A 22,251-nucleotide genomic window follows, 5' to 3' on the forward strand; every position below is an offset into this window, starting at 1 on the left:
TTCAAGCCAAGAGCCTCGCTTTTTAGCTAATATCCTAGGGCTGTCAGAGGTCTCAATGGGAAAACTCACTCCTGTTTGCATGCACTGAAGTAGAGATTCTAGCTCTGTAGATCTGGTATTTGCCTTTTAGATTTCTCTACACTCTACAGCCTCTCATAGACATACTCAAAGTAGATCACAGATGGGCCTGAAACCTACAAGGGCAGCTGTCAATTTATAATTGATATGACTGGGTGTATAAGCTACACAGTGCACTAGACTTCAGATAATGGTAGAAAACTTGCCTAGCACACTTGAAGCTCAAGGTTCCATCTGTAGCACCAGAGCATCTGCATCAAGTGTCCTAAGGCTTATTTAACACTACCTTCTGGATGCCCACAGTACCAACCAGCAAGCTACTGCCTCAGTTATTGCCTATCCTTTTGTTTGTTTGTTTGTTTGTTTGTTTCTTCTTCCCAGACTCCTGTCAGAGCTTCCGGATGCCACCTTCCAAATTCATCAGCTCTTCCCAATTCCTTGCTTTGGGGTTTTTTTTGGTACAAACTCAGACAATTAGCTCTGCACTTGTCTTCTACGAGTTCTAAAGGGCTGTGACTTCTAGTTTCATAGCATACTTTAAACCTGTCCTCTGTCTCTCTCTCTCTGTCTGTCTCTGTGTCTCTTTGCCTCCCTCCCTCCCTCCCTCCCTCCCTCTCTCTCTCTCTCTCTCTCTCTCTCTCTCTCTCTCTCTCTCTCTGTCTGTCTCACTCTTATTTTTCTGTCCATATGTTTTTTGGATCTAGGGCTCTTTCTACTTATTACCTTGCTCCCAAGTGTCTGCTTGGACTATCAAAGTATGTAGTACAGTGACATCAGGACCTCACATGGTTATAAATCACTGCCATCCATCTCCAGAACTCTCTCACCTTTTCAAGCAGAAAGTCTACCTATAGAGCACAAAATTCCTATTCTTTTCATCCAAACAGCTTCCTTACAACCATTGTTCTTCTTTTTTTAACAACTTTATATTACAAAACAAAGATAAATGTACAGATTTTAAGCATTTTTTGCATAAAATTATACAATACATTTTGTCAGTACTTTTTTTTCAGATTTTAAAATAATTTTTACATAAAACTATATGAATATATTTTTACTCAGTACTTGTTTTTTTTAAAGGTTTGATAGTATGCATTGAAAACTTAATAGTTACAATGAGCATAAAGTACATGTAAAACAAAATGTAACATGGAAATAGTCAAAGTTTTCTTGTTATATAAAGATTTTTTTGTTTTGTTTTCTTTATTTCTTGGTCTTCATACAGTCTGTGAGTTGTTTCTGGGGCAGTGCGAGACTCTGGGGTTAGCATCCCACTATCAGTGACTGCATATTATGTCTGTTCTTTTGTGACTGGGTTATCTCACTCAGAATGATATTCTCTAGATGCAGCCATTTTCTTAAGAATTTGGTCAAGTCATTGTTTCTGGTGGCTGAGTAGTATTCCATTGTGTAAATGTACCACAATTTTTGTATCCATTCATCTTCTGAAGGACATCTGGGTTCTTTCCAGCTTCTGGCTATTATGAATAGAGCTGCTATGAACATTGTGGTGCATATATCTTTGTTGTGTACTAAGGTGTCTCTGGGGTATATGCCCAGCAGTGGAATAGCTGGATTGTTCTTCTTTTTATACCTATAAATCTGGCTACAATAGGTCCTCATTATGAGTGGAATTATGCAGTATCTGTCTCTTAGTGTCAGTTTTTTTTTTCCTTCAAATCTCATCCATCTAATCCATTCTTACAATGAATAAGAACAATTTGTTTTTAATAGTAAAATAAACAAAATCACTTTAAGTTATAGAACCAGCTTCTTGCCAGAAGAGAGAATCAAATGAAATCATTCAAAGATAAAGCTAATTACTTTACTTGATGGCCCTTCACCATTCCTGAGACACCTGAGCAGCCCACATTCACTGTGCAGCCTCCGTGTCTTTTCTATTCTTTGTCTCTGTATTTGTGCTGTCAATCCCATGTCCTTGAATAACATGGTTATTCTCCTATTACAATCCTTTTCTAGCTTTTTTCTCATTCAACTCAAACTCACATACATTTTGATCATCCTTTTGATTTTATTTTAAAGTGTACTTTTGGAATCTTTTTATTTTACAGTCTTGTGAAAATTATATTCTGTCCCCAAAGTCCTTACTTCCAGTGACACATTGTTATATAATAATTTTTGTCTTTTTACTGTAGTTTTTAATAAGAAGAACAGTGTGATGCCTGGTGCATAGTAGGTTCCCAGAATCAATTGTCTCATTGAATCCTTTATTTCTTGTGTGCTGGGCATGAAACCAAGAGTCAATGCATGTTATACAAATGTTCTATCACTGAGCTAGATCATGAGACCTTTTTAATGCTTTTTAGAAATAAAATTTTAGAACTTTGGTCTTTGAATTAAATTTGAAAGCTTTATGTGCTGTCTTTCATTTCTGAGCTACTTTATATCTTATCATTATTAAATATTAAAGTGTCTTTCAGGTTACAGTTGTTTTGCAACCACCTTAGGAAGTAAGAAGATTATATTTATAATTAACCAAATGTCCTCATTTCCTTAGGTCTTTTTGACCCAGTTTTAAATACAAGCGCATTCTCAGCAGTTGACAGCAGCTTTGGCTCCAATTTGCCATAATACAAGACACAAAACTTTATTTGAATTTCTCAAAATGACGGGGATCCAAAAATTGAAAGTGTCATAGCTCTCTGAGCATTGGAGTTACAGACCATCCTTAACAGCCAGCCATTTGGAGATTTTAATGAAAGATATGACAGCAGGTTTTGCCCATTCTTATCACCTTTTATTCACTTTTACAAGCAACCATGCTTCCTAGAACCAATGTAATTCACTCTTTGGGGGCTTTCTTGGCAACAACATGTACTGCTGAACTCACTAAGTCATGAAGCTCCCCAATACCTCAGTGGGGATAACTGAAGTCTTCCCAGCTGCCAAACAGGATTGAGCTCCAGGTTTAAAAACACACCTGCTGTACTATTATTCGATACCTCATTCTTTTATTGGTACAGTTGGGCTCACTTCACAAAAAAAAAAAAAAAAAAAATGGCTAGCTTACCAGTTCTTCTCACAAAAAAATCTGTCCTTGGATAGCCTGAAAAAAATAATGACAATAAGAATCAATTGTATTAAGTTCCAAAGTTTCCTCTTTGTATTTTGCAATAATAGTTTTGTTGTCATACCATTAATATGGCATACGATTCGCTCACGTAAAACATCTAATCTATTGTGTTCAAAATAGGCTTCGTGGGACTGTGTGATGATTGCAACCAATGTGACTTATAAAAACATTTTTGTCCCTCCCAGAAGGAAATAACAATAGAAGTCATTTCCTCAACCTCTTGCCCACCACTGCTACCCTCATCATAGCAGGCTAGCTTATTTTGTATCTCAATAGATTTGCCTGTGATGGACATTGCAGATAGATGGAAAACATTCACTGCACAGTCTTCTGTGGCTGGATTCATTCTCCTTTGTGTAATATTTGCAAGGCCCATCTATATTTTAGTCTGTATCCTCTTTAAGGATAGATAATATTCTATAGTATAACTAACCCATAATTGCTTTATTTATTAATTAATGCACATCTGAGATCTTTCTAATTTCTGGCTCCTAGAGTATTGCCATGGGCATTCATTCACAATGGATGGATATACTTTTGGATAGACATGATTTCATTTATATTAAATACGTTACTAAAATGAATTTCAAGGTCACTTGAAAACTTTCTCTTTAAACTTTTGCAGGGTATCTTCCTAATATTAAAACTGTGATCTACAATGGTTTACCAGGTACCTTAGAGTTGCAGGTGCAATAAAAGAAATGTGCATCAGCTGCCTTGCAGAAACTGGGTAGAGGTGCCTGGATTACTGGTTTGTCTGCTTTCTCTGTATGTCTTTCTTAGATGATTAGGGCTGAGGGAGATTCACTAGGCAAAATTCTTAGGCAGCTTTGTTTCCTCAGGCAGGATACTGTCATAGGCTGACCCCTTTCTAATCTTACTTACCTTTCTAAAATCTAAGTAGATACATAGTTTCCATGAATCATACCAACCCACACCACTCTCATGAGTTTTGACCTATTCATCAAATTTAAACCTCCTTCAGGTCGTTAAACCCAAAGTTGAAATAAAATCACACATTGGCGAAGCATCAAAGCACCATTTATCCATCTATTGTATGAGGTGCTTATTTGCTGAATCATGCCCTGAGAAATAAAGCTAAACAAGGTAGCTTTCCAAGAATCAGATGCAAACTAAGTAGAAAATGGATACACCTTAGTTTTCCATTGGTCAATGGCATTCATACACGATTGAAGGTAAAACAATAATCGCTAAAAGTGATTATTTGTAACAACCAATTTAAGGTGAATATTTTATGCCTATTGGTACAGATATGTGTGTATCCATATCTACAAAGTTAATAGAATAACTCAACATTCACATGAAAACCAGTTTAAAATGTTCACGTTTGCAAGCATATTTAAGTGTATGCCTAGAAATGCACAGAATGCATGTATTACATAAATATTATATTTTGTTTTTAAACATTTTTATTTTATACACTCTGCAAGTATTTTTTTTTCTGATTGTATATCCTCAGAGACCAGAAGAGGACAATAGATCTTCCAGAACTGGAATTAGAGACATGACTGTGAGTTGTCATGGAAGATAGGAACCAAACTTGCACGATCAGAACACACTCTTAACTACTGAACCATCTCCCCAGCTCCCATATTAGATGTTATAATTGACATACAGTAAACACTTTTCCTATATACAGCTTTCATGTGAACAGTGAGGCATTTCTGTTAGACCCTGAGCCTGGAGTTACAGATAATTTTGCCAAGTTCAATCCCAGAACTGGTGAACAATACATTTTATTCCTCGATTTAGAAAACATGATATAAACAGCACCATTAGATTCCAAAATTTATAGTACAGTATAAAAGAGACACGTTGGTAGTATCAAGCAAAAAGCAATTAAGGAAAACAACTTCCTGACGTAGACAAGCTAATATGCATATCTTTCTCCATTCCCTCACTGACGTACATTTCATAGAATATCAAGTAGTTGAATATATTGTAGTTGAAATTGATATACGGTTGACCTCTGGGAAAGAATTGCTTTCAGTGTACTTGCTTCTTTTTGCCTAAAAATATGAAAGGTTACAATAAAAGATGGTAGGCTGTTACTTAGAGCGAAATTTTATAATTATGTGTCTCTAAATGAGTAAGCTAGGTTTCTAAAATGTACAAATTTAGAAAAGTTAATTATTTATGTACAGAATCCTGCTTAAATTCTAGTAAATAAATTTTTCCACATGGCATCATCACTAATGAGACATAGGGGGGCTGATGATTTGTGTATGGAGCTCAGGATAGAACCTAGGACCTTACTTATCCTAAATCAATGCTCTACTACTGAGCCCCAACCCCAGATTCTGGCTGAATTATTTTTATGTGTTCATGTTAAATTTTTACCATTAAAAAACAACTAAATAAAAACATTTGGGTATATTTTCTTCTAGTCTTCATACATCTGTTTGCTTTGGCTCAGTCTGTGTGTTACATGCTTATATTTATTTTAGACACAGTTTTCTATCTTTCCAGATACTAAAATCTAAGCATATTCCACATTATGATAATCTTTACAAGCCTAATATAAAGAACATCAAAACTTGCCATGGCTTAATTGCCTAATACTAAGCTATAAATCATTATGTATTATTTGTGTTTTTCTATTATAAGTGATACCATGCTAAAGATATGTAAGAATAATTACTTTTTCTATATTTGGCAGTCTTTCCCTAAATATTGAATCATAAAGTAATTATGTCTGGCTTTAAACACAGGGAGTTTAAGGCTTTTGACACATTCTGCCAAATTGCTTTTCTAAGTGCATTCCTTGTTACTCTTTTGGCTTGTTTTGTTTCACTCTCGGGAGCTTTTATTATCATCTTTTAAAAATATCTTTCTCAAAATGAGAATGAAAGTGATATTCACAAAGCAAGAGGCAAAAATGCTTGGTTTGGTTTTCATTTTTAATTACTAGAAAACTCAAACACTTTTCTTGGATCTATCATCATTCCATTGGATTTTCTGGGACAATGAGTTTTATTTTTTCCCCTTCTTAACTTGCATGGAGTTGGAGCATGAGATAGAATCCATCCTTTATTTTGAGTAAAGCAGTCCTACTTACCTTTCTGTACTAACAGATAACTGATATTGAAATTGCCTTATTCAAGCCTCTGAGTGTCTCTCTCAACTTGCCAGAGCCACTACTCCCTTTTACTGCACACACTGGGTTGTATGAAGCTTCTGACCACTGCTGGTGTATTACTTGCATACACAGGTGTACGAACAATAGCCACAGGGTGATGCCTGATACTGTAATTAAAATGTCTTAATCTTATAAGTAGGATTCCTGGAATAGTTTTGGTGTAGTATTATTATATGCATAATTTATATCCCAAATTCTACTACTATCATAAAAATTGAGGGAAAATCGTGGTTTTAAATGTCCCCTCTAGGGCTAGAAGTATGAATCAGTAGTTGAGTTCTTACCTAGCATGTAAGAAGCCCTGAGTTCTACCCCTAGTGCTGCAGAAAGTAAAAGAACAAAAGAAAACCTGACCTTACTAAGATGATTTCCAAATCACTGCCTATTTTCTGCAAAGCCAACAAATGTGAAAATTGACAAGTACTTATTGGTTTTGTATTATGTCAAAGGCAAGGGAGCTGGGGAGTCAGGGAATGCAATTGGATATACTAAGGGACTGAGCCAGGATTATACACAGGAATGAACCTCCCACAAAGATACACAGAGCATCCAGAAATAAAGTCTCCTGGAGTTAAACAGAAACCCAGAGAGACAAAGGAAAGAAATATAACCACAGCATCGTGTATGAATTTAAGGTTTTGTCCCACTAAGCACTTTTAAATGCTGTTGGTTTTTTTGTTTTGTTTTTGTTGTTTGTGAAATTCTGGGCATTAGTGGCAATGCCGCAATTTTCAGTTGGCAAAAGACTTTTTCTTCATCTAGGAACAATTTGTCAAGGATTGAAGGCTCCTGAGGCTCCTAAATTATGTGTCCCCTCAACAAGGTAGAAAGAGGCTGGCCTCCCATTAGACGTGGCTTCACATTTAATTTCACAATGCTAACTGATATGATAGTTTACAACTGTGCTTAGAGCTTTGGAGTGTAAAGAATTGGTTTACAGTAGTTAAAAATGCAAGTGCATGCAGACATTTGTCTCTGTTCCCTGAGAATTCAAAGGCTCTTCTTATCCTAGAGCTGTTTGCAATAACTGTTTCAATCTGATATAGCACAGTTACCCCTGATATCATGTATTGGCTATTAAAGATACAACTCATCTCTAAAGGAAGACTCATTCTCTGACTGCTCTAGAACCGGACTCTTTTTTTTTTTTTATCTTGCATGGATTATTTATCTCCAGCAGGAATTTTCGGGCAAGCATTCATTCAGTTTTGTAGTAATGACTAAGTAAGAGGTTGATTAATTAATCAGCTTTTGTGTGAATATGCAGTGGTTGTACATGTTTATGTGGGTTGTGTATGTATGTGGGTGTGCCTGCATACATATGTGCCTGTGTTTGGAACTGAGAGGCTGATGCCCAGGGTATTCCTTAGTTATTCTCCATTTAAATACTTTTAGGATTTTTTTTCCTTTTTACTTCTTTATGAGTGTTGTTTTTGTAAATGGTCATTTCTCTCTCCTTCTATGAAGGCATCTATACTTGGGGGTGTGACTTCAGTTCTGGTGACTTTGACACCTCTTCTGGCCTCTGTGGGTACTGTGTCCACATGGCACATACTCACAGACACACATACAAACACATACACATTTTAAAATAAGACTTTTAAAACAATATTTTATTAATTCTTTGAAGACTTTTTATCATATTTATCTCAACTTCTTCCCTAATTCCTCTGAGAACCAATCCCACCTTATACTAACACCACCCCAACTGCAATATTGAATCCTCTGTTTCTGAGACAGGGTCTGTGGATAATAGCTCTGGCAGACCTGGAACTCACTGTGTAGACCAAATTGGTTTCTAACTCACAGAGTCTGGAATACAAGCACCAATTGCCAATGTTGTCTTCTGACCTCTGCATGCATCCCTTGGCATGTGTATACCTCCACACACATAAAACACACACACACACATACAAACAAACACACACACACACACACACACACACACACATACACACACACACACACACACACACACACACACACACATATATAAAGAAGACATCTGGAGAAGAAAGCTTAGGGCTGAAATTTTTTCAAGACATTTGTGATGTTGCCCTTAATGTTATACTAGTATTAATGCAAGTTTTGTGAGTTCTAAGATTTGGAGTAGAAATGTATTCTGATGGGTCTAATTAGAGTAAGGTCTTTTGCAAAAGAAACCAATCTGTATCTTTCCCAACTCAACTAATTAACTGTCCGATCCATGACATGAGCTGTTCATTTTTCTATAGGTTACGAAGAGGGTAGTTTGAGACTTGGTTATTGTGACTAGTGCAGACCATTGTTTTATTGGCCATGTTTGGGGACCACCTCTCAGAATGACAACTACATTTTCTGTGTGCACTTAGGTTTGTTTTGAATTTGGGCTAAGCAAATGTTCTAAAATGAATAGGAAGCTGGACCTCAGCTCCAGACACCCCTGAAGTAATTTTCCCAGACTGTCATGGACACCTTTCCACAGATCTTTGTAGAACTGTTTATTTTTGCTCTTCTTCTAATATTCGTCCTGACAACTGAAAGTCAGAATTAACTATTTTTATAAAGCATACTGTCTCAATGAAAGAAAAAGTCAAACCTAATAAATGCCCAAGTAATGTCATCTGTGTTTCATTTGAGGCCTTGTCTTCACAAACATTTGCAGCTTGCTTTGGCTTTCTGTTAAGTCTTTTATCAAACCACTAGCTGGAAAGTTTTAACCTATCTCTAGTTCAGTGGTGTGAAATAACAGGAAATGCCATTTTTACCAAAAATAATTTTAGTGAAAAGTTTAGTATTTTAGATCTTTCCACAAGATCCCCATGGATTTAGATACTGCTTCAGAAAGCTTTCCCTTGGCCTCATCTCCTCCATCTTGTGAGTGAAGTACTCACTGTTGGAGAAACATGGTGATTCAGAGACTTGGCTAGCTGCTGAGTGCAAACTTAGAGCTTGCGGAGGGGACAGATAAACTATGTTTGGGAAGTGAGGTGACAACACAGAACATAGTGGGGTATGAAGAAAACCCCAGGGAGGTGGCTCAGTATCAGCAGAGTTTTGAGTAGGAAGTAGAAAAAGTGAGAGCAAGGGGAGGAAGCACAGGTCAATAATATAGCATTCACTTGCCTACCAAGCCTGAAAGCCAGGCTTTCACTCAAGCACTGCCAAGGAACCAAGAGGTGGAAGAACTTGACAGGGACTGGGTACAATGGGCTAAGAGTTACCAGAGAAAACTCAATGATGAAGCCTAGGTTTTAGGTTTGACCTCCCCCGCAGATGACTGAGTCTCGGTAAGAGGTAAGGAAAATCAGAAAATCATGGGTATGATTTGGTTCTTCACTGCATTCAGGGTGCTGAATGGTCCTTAACTTATAAATCCACCCTAAAGGAGGTATATTTTTAATGGCTCAACAAGGAGCTGTATGAGAGGACAAGAAACACCCTCATGTTTGAGGCCATGTAGAGAGCTGAGTAGAATTAGAAGGACCCAAGAGAAGTAATTTTCTTTGGTGAAGCCATGTCTTAAGGACATGAGGCCCAGATGACAACATAGAGCAAAATTGCCAAAGCAGCACCCAGAAGGCCAAGCCTCTTACATGTTTGGGCTGCCTTGTCCAATGTCTGAGTACTCATTGGGCCAGAGCGCTCCTGTGGAGGCCCCAGCTTATTTATCTTGCCACAGACCATCCTCCTGGCTGTTTTTGCACTCCTCCATTACTGATATTTTACTAGCACTGCCCAGCTCCTCCTGAGGCTTTTGTGGTTTCCAAACCCTGACTTGGAATGCGAACTGAAGGAGCAGATTTTGCTACAAGTTTCAATTGTCAAACTTTGATGCAAGGTCCAGCAGTTGGTTTGCTGGCACATGGACTAAGGAGCTGAGAAACTGATGCAGAAGTAGATGGCAAAGCACTGGGACTGGGACAGGAAACAATTCTTTGCACCAGGCAAGTATGTTTCCTTTCTCAAGAAGACTGTGGCCAAAATGAGGCAGAAAATCACTTCTGAAAAATATCTTTAGACTGTCAGCCTTTTTCAACTTTGATTTGATAACAAGATAGCTCCAAATGGGGAATGTTGAGGAACATTGTAGGGCTTTCTAATCAGTGCTGACAGTTAATTGTGATAGCAGAAAAGGCCCTGTAGCCACTGATCTAAGGCAAAAGCTCTTGAGCATGTATATTGCTCATAGCTGTAGTGTGTGCATACATGTTTTGCATACATGCATGTGCATATGTATACACTAGCATGTGAGACACTATGTGTGAGTCTTTGCACTTTACAAAATTCAAGCTCCAGACACTGTGGTATTTTCTTTTGGGTTTTTCTGAGATAGGGTTTATCTCTGTTGCTGAGGCTGTTTGAAACTCAGTATGTAGCCCAGGTCAGTCTCAAATTCCCAGTTTGCCTGCCTCTGCCTGTCAATTGCTACCATTACAATTATGTGTCACCCTACCTGTTGACAATACTGTATTAATATGAGTCAACTTAGATTTTTCAGAGGATAAGTCCAGTGAAACATTTCTGACAGATCTAAAGACAAGACTCTGATGTCTAGAAAACCACACAATGGAAGATGAGAACAGATTCCTGGTAGGTGTGTGCACGCACACGCACACACACAAATGTAAAAAAAAAAATCTCATCAAACAAAGAAAAACCTGAGCCAATGGGGTGTCTCAGTGGCTAGAGGCCCTTGGCACTGAACATGACTACCTGAGTTCAATGCAAGGAACCCACATGGTAAAGAAGGTGAAATTGTTCTTTGACATGTACATATGTGCTGTAGAAAGCACATGCCCGCAAACTATACTAAATAAATAGATGAACAAAAAACATTTTTAAAAAGAACAAACTGCTTGGTGTGTGATTACTGAAGGCCAGTGTTTTAATGTGAGAATGGATTCTTCTACTTCTTTTGACTTCTGTCTGAAAGTGATTGTTAAGGTCTTCAACCGTCAGACGAACAGCCCATGGCTGTTTCTTAATGGCCTGTTCTCTGTCAAGTTCAAACTCTGGGGAGATTTTCCTTCCCCAGGGATCCAAAGTATCAGAGCTGGTGTGATGGAGTTTCTTGGGTCTAGGTTTGTCATAACTTTGCTAAAGTACCAAAGGGAGATGAGGTTCTGACACCAGAGTGTGGCCGGTTTTCTGTTTTGTTTTGTTTTGCTTTTGATTTTGAGTAATTTGAACACTTCCATAAATTCTTTTGAGAACCATATAACTTGAAAGCTGTACACCCCAGGCACTCTAAAATGCTACAGAATTTGTATCAAATGTAGAATGTGTATCTGTAGAACCTTGACCACAGTTCATTTCAAAATGCCTACCTTAAGCAAGCTTTATTTGACCTGGAAGGAGGCTGATTAATTTCTTCATTACCATCTTTATTTCTTTGGGGATGTGTTGAATATTTGTATGAGAATCAGTTTAAGGGGTATAAATAGCAGCATTTTCCCAGGTGTCCATGCTAGACAATATATTCTAGACCAGAGATAGTGAACTCTTTATGACACCATTGTTTTATCTTGAGGTTGTAACATTTCAGTTTTAGATCAATTTTATGATCTTGGAACAAGATCGTGAAAATAAACAGAATTGCAGGAATGCAGTGTCTAAGAGGGGGAAAGGAATAAAGAAACATGGAGTCACTTATGGCAACAGTGAGAACATTACAGTGTACTTGTGATGACTAATCATTACTGTCATCTTGACTTCATTTAGAATTACCTAGGAGACTGGATGTGTCTATGAGGATATTTCCAAAGAGGACTGGCTGAGTGGAGAAAGAATCACTCTGAATACACAGAGCATTATCCTATGAGTGGTAACGACTGCCTGAAAAAGTGAAACAATGAAAGCTAATAGAGCACATCCCTTTCTCTGTGCTCTAGTGAGTCATGAAGTGAACAGCTCTCTTCTGCCACATGTTCTGCTCAAGAACAGGCCAAACTACCAATGATGGGTCTCTCTGAAACCAATAACCAAAGCAAATATTTCTCTTGCCTAAGTTATTTTTGTTGAGTATTTTCGTCAGTGTGACACAAAATTCTCTTCAACATGGTTGCAGAGACAGCAGTACTACGTGACATAAATTTAGGGGCCCACCATCATATTATGTAGTCCATGATTAACAGAAGCAAGATTATGTACCACATAACCATACCTAGTAGTTACCTTTCCCCCTGCACTTCTGCTTCTCTTGTTAAGTTTTGTCACTTTCTAGAGGTAAAACTCGGTTTAGACATGAACTCTTCCCCAGTACCTTGAGGAAGGGCAATGGCGTGAATAGTCTTTAGATTGTTTGAAGGAATAAAGGACAGGAGGGAGGGAGAGAGGAAGAGAAGGAAGGATGGAAGAAATAAAAGAAGGAAGGAAGGAAACAAGGAAGGAAGAAATGAAGGAAGGAAGAAGTATTTGTTACTGTGGTACTACTCATGGAACCCAGGGCTTCCCAAATCCTCAGCAAGTGCTGCCTTACTGAGATATACCAGCATGCAAGGAAGAACATATATGTCTTAGTAGGAAGGTTTTTTACAAACCTCTTGCCAATATTAGCACAAGATCTAACTGTACCAATTACTTTATGTATGTTTTCTAGACTATATAACAAGAAATTTCTGCTCTTAGAAAAATTACTTATATCTTGTGTTCTCCAATATTATAAAGAAATGTTATATACAAAAGTATATAAATAGCAAAAATAATTCCTGGTGGAGTTGTATATGAAACATTAATTTGAGTCTCTGACAAGTGCAGCTGAATAGAAGCAATTTAAATTTTTCTACAGAATTTCCTTAATTAAAGAATAATATAGCAAATGTTCATATGCCTAATGAACTAGATTCCGCAATGAATGCTTTTGCTACATTTACATTATACATTGTGTTTATTTTATTCTTGTTTCTATGTCTATCACCCTCTCTTTTTGTAGATGCATTTCAAAATAAATCACACACAAATATATTTCACCCCTAAAAACACACTTCTCAAAAATTTGGTGAAACCATCTAATCCTGTCCTCCAAGAGCACACATATTACATGTTGTATTCACATTCATGAATGTCACCCAAACCTCAGTTTTTATAGAGAAGATGCTTTGGAGTCATGGAAACACTGCCTGTGTAATGATATATCTTCTATGATCAGCATACTGCCACCATTTAATTTAATCATCGACTAGGAGCCCAATCTAATCTCATCACCCTGTGAAAATTTGAAGAGGCTACAGAAAGTAGGCCCTTGCCGCGGTTATGCAGCCAGAAAGCAGCTCTGCCAAGAGCTCGTGTTGCAGAAGAACAGATTGCCTTCATTTCTAGGAAGTCCTCTTAGGCTTACTTCACAGGCAAAGGAAAGCAGCTCCCCAGACTCCTCAAAGTAGAGAGAGAACCCTGGGACTCAAGTGCAACTTTGTTTCTTTCATTAACTCCTTCTATCTCACCAGGACTTGTTTTCCTGGCCAACACTTCTGTTTAATTATTTGCTACAATTCTTAATCCCATCATCTAAGGTCTGGTGAAGGAGACAGAAAGACCCCTTACCCACTTCGAGACATTTGTGACACTCACAGCTCTCCAGCACTAATTTCCTGCCTTAAAAGTGCTTACCTTCCTAAAACTTGTATTGGTAATCCATGGAAGGACCAATACTGTGGCCACAAAGCTTTTATCCTTGGGCCATCATCAAGAAAACTTCTGTTTTTTTTTTTCATAGACCGTCTTTTATTGGTAAAAGGGCACATAGAAACAATAAAAACCACAATGGGGTTTCCTAGAAAAAACAATAGTACACAAAACATCTAAAGGAGAAGCACAGTGTTTCTAGTACACAGAATTTAACCAAACTCTTTCCACATGGTAAATAAAGCAGTGAAAAATTTGCAGGCAATAGTCCCCTGGTTGTCCAAGATTTTAGAAAAACATTTTAGAGAGTTTAAAAGAAAGAAAAGAATGTTGTAGAAAATATCAATCAATACAATTTTTTTTCAGTGCTTGGCTTTTTTTTTCTTTTTTTCTTTTTTACAATGAGCAAAAAGTATATGTAATACAGGGTGTAACCCGGAATTTGTCAATGTGTTCTTGGTGTGTAAGGATTGAGCATGACTTTTGTTTTGTTTTGTTTTGTTTTCTTTTTTTCTTGGACTTCACACTGTCTGTGAGTTGTTTCTGGGGTAGTGCGAGCCTCTGGGATTAGCATCCCACTATCAGTGACTGCATATTATGTCTGTTCTTTTGTGACTGGGTTATCTCACTCAGGATGATATTCTCTAGATGCAGCCATTTTCTTAAGAATTTGGTTTAGTCATTGTTTCTGGTGGCTGAGTAGTATTCCATTGTGTAAATGTACCACAATTTTTGTAAGAAAACTTTTTTTATGCTTAAAAACAGTGCGAAGGTTGGAGATGCAGCCTAGCATACAGGAAGCTTTGGGTCCTATCCTCAGTACCACTATTCTTATCACCACAATAATAAATAAAGCAAAGGGACAGTTCTCACTTTTCAAAATGTGATATTGGGTCTCGCAAGCCTCAAACTCAGGATCCTACTGCCTCAGTATCTTGAGTGTGGGTATTCTGTGTGCCACTACAGTTAGGGTCTAAAACAAATTACAAAGCCCTACAGTTGTTTTCCAAAGGGTATATTCATTCCTACATATCTTCTATCTAATTCTGAAGGATTAAAGAAAGTGAATTAAATTCTATTGACCAGTTTTAAAGATAAATAATTCACAGCTTTTTGAGAAAGAGAATCTGTTATTCTTGGGTGAGCTTCTTTTATCTTTGGGAGCTAGTGCTGAGGTAAAGCACTAGCATGTTTTGCCAAGTGCGATTGTGATACACAAAAGATACTCAGCTGCTTTCAAACAACACAGGATAAACATAAATGCTTCCTTATAAAGCATGACTCAATATGCTGACATTTTCTAAAAATGCCATCATTTGCATATCAAATGCAATGAAGAAGCCATTTTTATGGTTTCAGGTATTGTCTGAAAGGCCTTCAAAGACAATCATGTTCAAGTATCTCAAAGCAGCTGCATCTGGAAACAGGTTTCTATGGCAACTTATGGAAGCTTGATGTCTTTTATCCCTTTCAAGAGTATAAATCACCCATGGCCTAAAGCTTTGATGAAGGTTTTCTTTCTCATACAAACCATTGCTGTTTGTTTTTATGTTGTGTGTTTTGATTGTCTTAGAGAAAGCAGGGTCAGGGTTAGTACCCTTCAAGGATGATTTGGGAATCTTTCTTTTTATCTGGGGGAGAGGTGTGCTATAGAGAAGATGTAAATAACATCATTCTAGACTTTGTTTCCCAATGGCAAACATATGTGTAGTCTATGTTGTTTCAATTTTGCACCAAATTTTGATCAGTATCTTGCCAGGGAAAAGTCATTGTGAAGAAAAGCTGAAAAACAGTAGGGTCAAAGATATTCTCAATGTGCAGTAGTGGAGCTGACCTTGAGTACTTCTTGCTCCTAATATATTTGAATTCTCTTTAAGGAACATGTCTCAGGGCTTTAGATACCTGACCCCAGATGATTTTGATCAAGATAGTCTTTCCAAGAAAGTTAATAAAGTAAGCGTTCTGATTTTAATTAAAATTCTGCCTACTTTAAGAATATATTTCAACAGCAAAAGCTTTTTGTTATGGGAAGGACTGTGGCTAGAGCATGTAGGACCAAGAAACATCAGTATTTCAGACCCAGCTCTGTCTTCTCCCTTTGCTAGGTGTGAAAATCTCAGCAAGTCTCTATTTCATAATCTGAGAAATAGATACGATAACACTGACTTCAAAACTTTTGGAAGGTTGAGTGTCTGGGAGTGTCGGAAAGTGAGGTGCTGTACAAATATGAGGTGATTATTCTTATGAACTGACTGTCTCGTGCTTTTTTGCAAAAGGCCAAGAGAACCTGACCATACTTGATGTAACTAAAGGAAATCAGCTTCAATATATCTAAATTCTTAATTTCTTAGACCATATTAAAATGCTTACTACTATAATGACATACTATACTAAAAGGACAGTATTATATCCATTTACTTCTTTTACCAAAAAGTCATTTCTATTAAGAGTTATTTTTGTTTAAGGATACGAAGTACAATCATTCAACAAACACACTTAAATAGCAACTGTATCCTGTCACAGGAAGAGAGAAAGCATAGATAATTAACATCTTATCATTCAGGAAATGAGCTTTCTGAGCTCCATGGGTACCCTAGTGACACAGGGAAAGAGACATGCCACTTAACTCTCACCCTGTCAATCAAGCTATATTCATCTCTGAATATGGACTTCATTTACTTCACAAAAGAGCACCTTTTAGAACTTTACCAACCAGGAACATGTACATTTTACTAATGTACACAAAGGCAAGGAACAAGCTGCCCTGCTACTTAGATCATGGATGATATTAAAGGGAGAGTTCACTGTGTTTAACTGTTAAGTAGTGTATAACCTTTATTTAGGCTTTGCTTCCTCATGCATGGTCGGTCATTATGCTGGGATTTGAATAGTGTCCCTGGTATGCTAGTAGTTGCATGACCTCAGGCACCCTCCTCAGTGGCTGTGTGCATCATGTCTTTTCTACATCTGCGTGCCTTACTTGATGAGAGGAGCTGGCTTTCAGTCAAATGTTAGCTTCTTCAGTTATGGCTTCATCGGCATAGTTTCTTTAACATCAGACTTCTTCCTACAATATGCCTTAATAAACTTGATTCCTAATAGAGGACATTTTTTGTTATTGTTACTCCAGACCTTTTTAGGGGTGGTTCTATTTGTCTTAAATAACTAAAGAAACAGTCTCTGCGGTGACATCACAGAAATCTAGTTCTTTGATCATAAGGTTGCTTTTTTTCTAGAATGTTCTTATAAAATCATAGTTTTGTTAGACGTGACAGAGGTAATGGGGTCATCTGCATCTATTATTGCTTTTGTAAATACTAAGGGGATTCATATATAATTTGTCAGGGTTACAAGGTTAGAGGTATTTCTATGTACTGTGAATTTCATTGTCACTTTCACTCACTAAGATTCTCCCCCTCTCTCTTCTGGGGAATTTAGACTGGGAGAAAGTCTTTATGTAGTGTAGATGCTTCATGTTGCTTGCAAGACAATTAATTCCCTATTTTAAAGTGTAAAGATTTGTTAAGTATGACCATTTAATCCGAAGGGCATGAAACGCATTGGGAGAACAAAGAACAAGGTAGATGGGACTTTTCTGATTTTGAGAGTCCCACACGGTTTTGAAGTCTCCCTCAGAATCTAACTGAAGTCATTTTCTACAGTTTCAAACTAGAGACACAAATGCTAATGAAGCTGCATACCTCTGATTTGTAGGTCTTTATAATAATTTCAGTTTCCAATAATATCTATGATCATTGGTACCTGGAAACCTTTTCTGTTGTAGGCTACTTGGCCATGGAAATGCAGTAATTTTGTTTGTTTGCCTTTAAATTTTGGAGACCTTGTCTCCCTATGTAGCATAGGCTGGCTTTGAATTTGTGAATGCTTTGCCTCGGCCTTCAGAATGCTGAAATTAAAAAGCCTGTTCCACCAGGAGAAGCAAAATACCATTTTTCTGTAATTTCATAATATTGGGTATAGATTTCTATTACTTGTACCTTAAAGGCCTTTGCAGATGATTTCTCAAAGAAACAAATAACTACGTTTTTTTGAATTAATTGTATATTAGAGTCAAGTTTCATTATCTTTGTCAGAGCACACAGTGAAGATAAACATGCTTTTGAATCCTCTTCTAAAGAAAATATCTGTTAAAATTTTGAGATGTAGAGCAGAATGGTTTAAGATAGCTTGCAAGAATTTGCTGTACCAATAGTTTAAAATATTTTTTATGTTTTCCTTTTTGAACACAAAATGTTGGCTAAGAGGTAAGGTTTTGGGTTCCCTTCTAGTTCTACCATTTACTAATTGTGTAACCTAAAACTAAAACTTAGGATAAAAATATTTCTCAGCCTTGTTGTGAAGACCGCATCAACTTTGTGCAAGGGGAGCATTGTACACAAAGCTAATCGAGTGCTCCTTAGTCTATGCTAGCAACTGGTAATATAGGTTTCTTAAAAATATTGTCACATTGTGCTTATGAGCTGCTTCCGGTTTTGTTAGAGCCAATTATATTGTCTAGTAGTTTTAGGGCCAATATTGTTGGCAATTCATGAAAACATTTATAGTAAGATTTATTGAACATAGACATTCACAGCCTTCTTATAGAATTACAGTAACTCATATTTTGTTTCCACAACAAAATATGGTAAACATTCCAAACCCAACATGGATAGGAATACATGGGAAATAATGCATTTTGGAGCCAGGAATCTTCAGAGTTAGCAGTTGCTTACTCTTTGAGTACTCAACCCCCTGTGCCTTTATCTTAGCATCACTGTGAGATCCCTTAACAGTTACCTCTTTTTCACCATCTTAATCATATCCTGAGTGGGTCCCAACTGCTAAATCTTCCAATTTTTTCCTCCATAAATTCAGCGATGCCCTAAGACATTCACATTTGTTCCAGTTAAATCAATTTTTGTATTTTTAACTTTCTATTTTTGTCAGTTAATGTCTAACAGACATTTTGACTGCCTCCCAAGCACCCTGAACATACACATTTTAAAAATTGCAAGGGGTTTCTAAAAACATACTTATATGTTGCTTAAGAACATTTTTGTTCATTTTTTATTTATAGTTATAATGCAATACAGGCAGAAAGGACTGGTTGGGCTTCTTGACAGATGCAACTTGGTAGCTGTATTCATTAAAAGGCAGTAAGTACCCTTTGTGGAACCTCAGATGTGTGTGCCCATGAGTAATGCTTAATTTCTTTCCCAATTCTTTTATTTAAGCCCTGGCGTGCTCCTGAGGTTTATGTGAACGTGCTGATAACAGCTGTTACTATGGTTGCATGTTGTTTCATTTGTTGAACTGAGGCTTGATAAGAAAAAGGTCATCAAATTGTCTGCAATTCTAAATTTAAGTAGAAAATAGGGTGTTTTTTTTTCTCTTGTTGCGGGGGCAAAACTGGGAAACTGGAGATAAAACTCCAGTCAAACCTTGTGTTCCTAAAACTGGGTCATACGATGCTTCCTGCCATAGGTGTGGCCACTTGGAGTGAGGACCTTGGGAACCTTACTCAGCTACCAACTGGAAGTCTTGACTCTGCCTCTGGGGACAGGGATTGAGAGATACATTGAGCCAAACAATAACATTTTAAGTCAGCCTCTCTGAGAAGGGGTTTTCTTTTTGAAAATTGTTGCCAGATGGGGACTGAAGCCTTGGGTCATGATGCTTCTACAATCAGACTCATGATTTATGTTAAATGAGTTCTTACTAATCCTTAAGTTTCAAGTATGTCTTCAAAACATGTTCAAACCAATAAATTGAAAAATATCCTTTAGCAAACAATGAGAGATGGTGTCAGAGATGAGGCTGGCTGGGAATCAAACACTGATCCTGGAGTGGAGCTGGCTTTTTATTTACTCTCATTGTGGCCTTCTGTGCTTTGGTTTCCTCAGGCATAAAATAAGGCTATTAAAGAACCTTAGTTCACTAGGTTGTTGGAATGAGCTTAGTGAATCAATGTACTATAAATTTTCTTTTTCCCCCTTTTCATGCTGTTCAGATGGAGCTTAGGGTTACATGAGCCAGGAAAGTACTTTTTCACTAAACTACACCATTAGCATAAATTAATACAAGGAAACACAACTGTAGTTTAAATAGAATGACCATTGGGTGTATTGCAATAGTGCAGTCTAACATCACATGCTCATTAGTTTTAGAAAGTTATTAAAAAGCTATTTTACATACTATTGGGGCACAGTAGCATTTTGACATTTCTTTGATTTTATTTGATCTCATGTAGCAAACAAATAAATTCATTTTAGCATAAAAGTAAATACTCTTTTCAATTCAAAATACCAATTTTCCATCTGTTCTTGGAGACAGTTCTTACTAAATTCTGTAAGTAGTTTTATTTCATATTTTTATATTTGGCAATGCTATGGATAGAAACCCTTGTCACCCCATATACTAAGCAAATGGCATTCCTCTGAATCGCAGCTACAGCCCAAGAGTAGTTTAAAGATGCAGGGTCTTGTTTGTTTTCTAATGAGTGACAGGATGGGGCTGGGTCCAGATGGAAGGATGGGTGGGGAAGAACTGGGAATAGGAGAGTAAGTAGAAACCATAATCAAGATATATTATGTGAGAAAAAAGTCTATTTTCAATAGAAAAAAATAAAGCTTCCTTTTCAAAGTGAACTCACATAAAAAGAGTGCCGGACATTAAGAGCTGAAATACTAGCTCATGGCTAGGGTGTGTTAGTACAAATGACTATGCACAGGTAGTCAATAAATGATTTTGACTAGATGAATAATTGAAGTACATGGAAGGAACCATTTCATCCTTCAGTGATCAGGCATATCTGAAATGAAAATGTACAGATGATCAGTTTTTATGACCTCAGCTTAGATTTTTTTTTTGTCAACTTCCAAAAGTCCAGTTTTCCCAGGTGTTGAAGGCTAGCTCTCTTCCATGCTACTTCTTCCTCTCATAGGTGGACAATGGAATATGGGGCTAACATGGCACTGTCTTGGTTCCAGCACATTGATGTTCTTGGTTGTGGTCTTGTGTTTACTTTACGTTGTCTGGCCTATATTTTAGTTGTTAAAATATAGATATTAATGATAACAGTGATATGAAATTTTTATTTAGATGAGATATTCACTGTTAATAAAATTTATTTTATTCTCTTTGGAAGAATCACTTGGTTTCCTAGATGGAGACGCTAGGCTTCTACTGAGAGTTCTTATGTACTCCTTAGTTGTATAAAAGACCTTATGTGAATATGACTTGATCTGTTGGTGTGTGTCATAAGGAGCATTCTGCAATCCTGTAACAGATTTGATCACAATGTTTTCTTGTCTTTTTCCCCAGGTATGGCAGCAGCCAAACTTCTGCATGACTGTGGCCTCAGTGTGGTGGTTCTGGAAGCACGGGATCGTGTGGGAGGCAGGACTTACACAGTTAGGGTAAGATAATAAGGATACAGATGAGAAACATGGATCCGAAGCTGAGATGTGTTTTTAGACTTTTGAATTTCCTCAAATCTCCATTACTTATCTTCTAAGACAAGAAACATGCCTCTAGAATTTTCCTTATAGCTCCTCCTCCTCCTCCTCCTCCCCCCTCCTCCTCCTCCTCCTCCTCCTCTTCTTCTTCTTCTTCTCCTTCCTCCTCCTCTTCTTCCTCTTCTTTTTTCTCTTCCCCCTCCTCTTCTCTTTTGCTTCTTCTTTATAATTACCATCGTCACCATAATCGCCATCACCAAAATCATCATCATCATCACCACCACCACCACCAAAAACAACAGCAATATCATCATTGTTTATGAATGCTAAAGATGTTCCTTCCAGGGACTTGCACATATTAAGCACACAACACTTCTACTCCAGGCTTTTATTTTTTTAGACTTCATTTCAACTCTTTTATCATTCTCTTTGTTTCAGTCTTTTACTTCATAATTGTAATTATGGGAAATGGAAAGGTGGAAAAAGAGTGTGTGGTATTAGCTGCAAGAAAATTAATAGAAGTCTGGACTTTTTAGCACAAAGTTTGAGTCTTCTCTAGCACAAACACTATCATTTCAACCGTGTGAACTAATTTTTAGGGGTACATGGGGAGTTTCTCCTTTAATTTATTATTTATTTATTTTATTTTTAAACATCAAATCACAATTGTATCATGCCAGTGCTCTTAACCTCTTAGCCATCTCTCCAGCCCCCATGTTATATTCTTTACTTTTACCAGATTAACTCATTTTATATTCCACATATTAGTAAGATTATGTAGGTCTTGCCTTTCTATGCTTGATTTATTTCACTTAGCATAATGTCCAGCAGGTGTGAGTATATTGTGCTAAGTGATAGTG

At 37.1% G+C, this 22,251-nt stretch overlaps 1 protein-coding gene across 1 annotated transcript in view; it reads left to right on the top strand.

The window, feature by feature from the left end:
* The window catches only part of MAOB (monoamine oxidase B), a 93,542-nt gene that overhangs the window by 18,435 nt on the left and 52,856 nt on the right, over positions 1-22,251 (top strand). The window contains exon 2 of the mRNA XM_080909830.1: positions 21,258-21,352. Within this exon, the coding sequence (XP_080765956.1) occupies positions 21,258-21,352 (95 nt within the window). The remainder of the gene's footprint in view (positions 1-21,257; positions 21,353-22,251) is intronic.

The sequence above is a fragment of the Micromys minutus genome (genome assembly GCF_963924665.1).
Source record: "Micromys minutus genome assembly, chromosome: X".
Classification (NCBI taxonomy): Eukaryota; Metazoa; Chordata; class Mammalia; order Rodentia; family Muridae; genus Micromys; species Micromys minutus.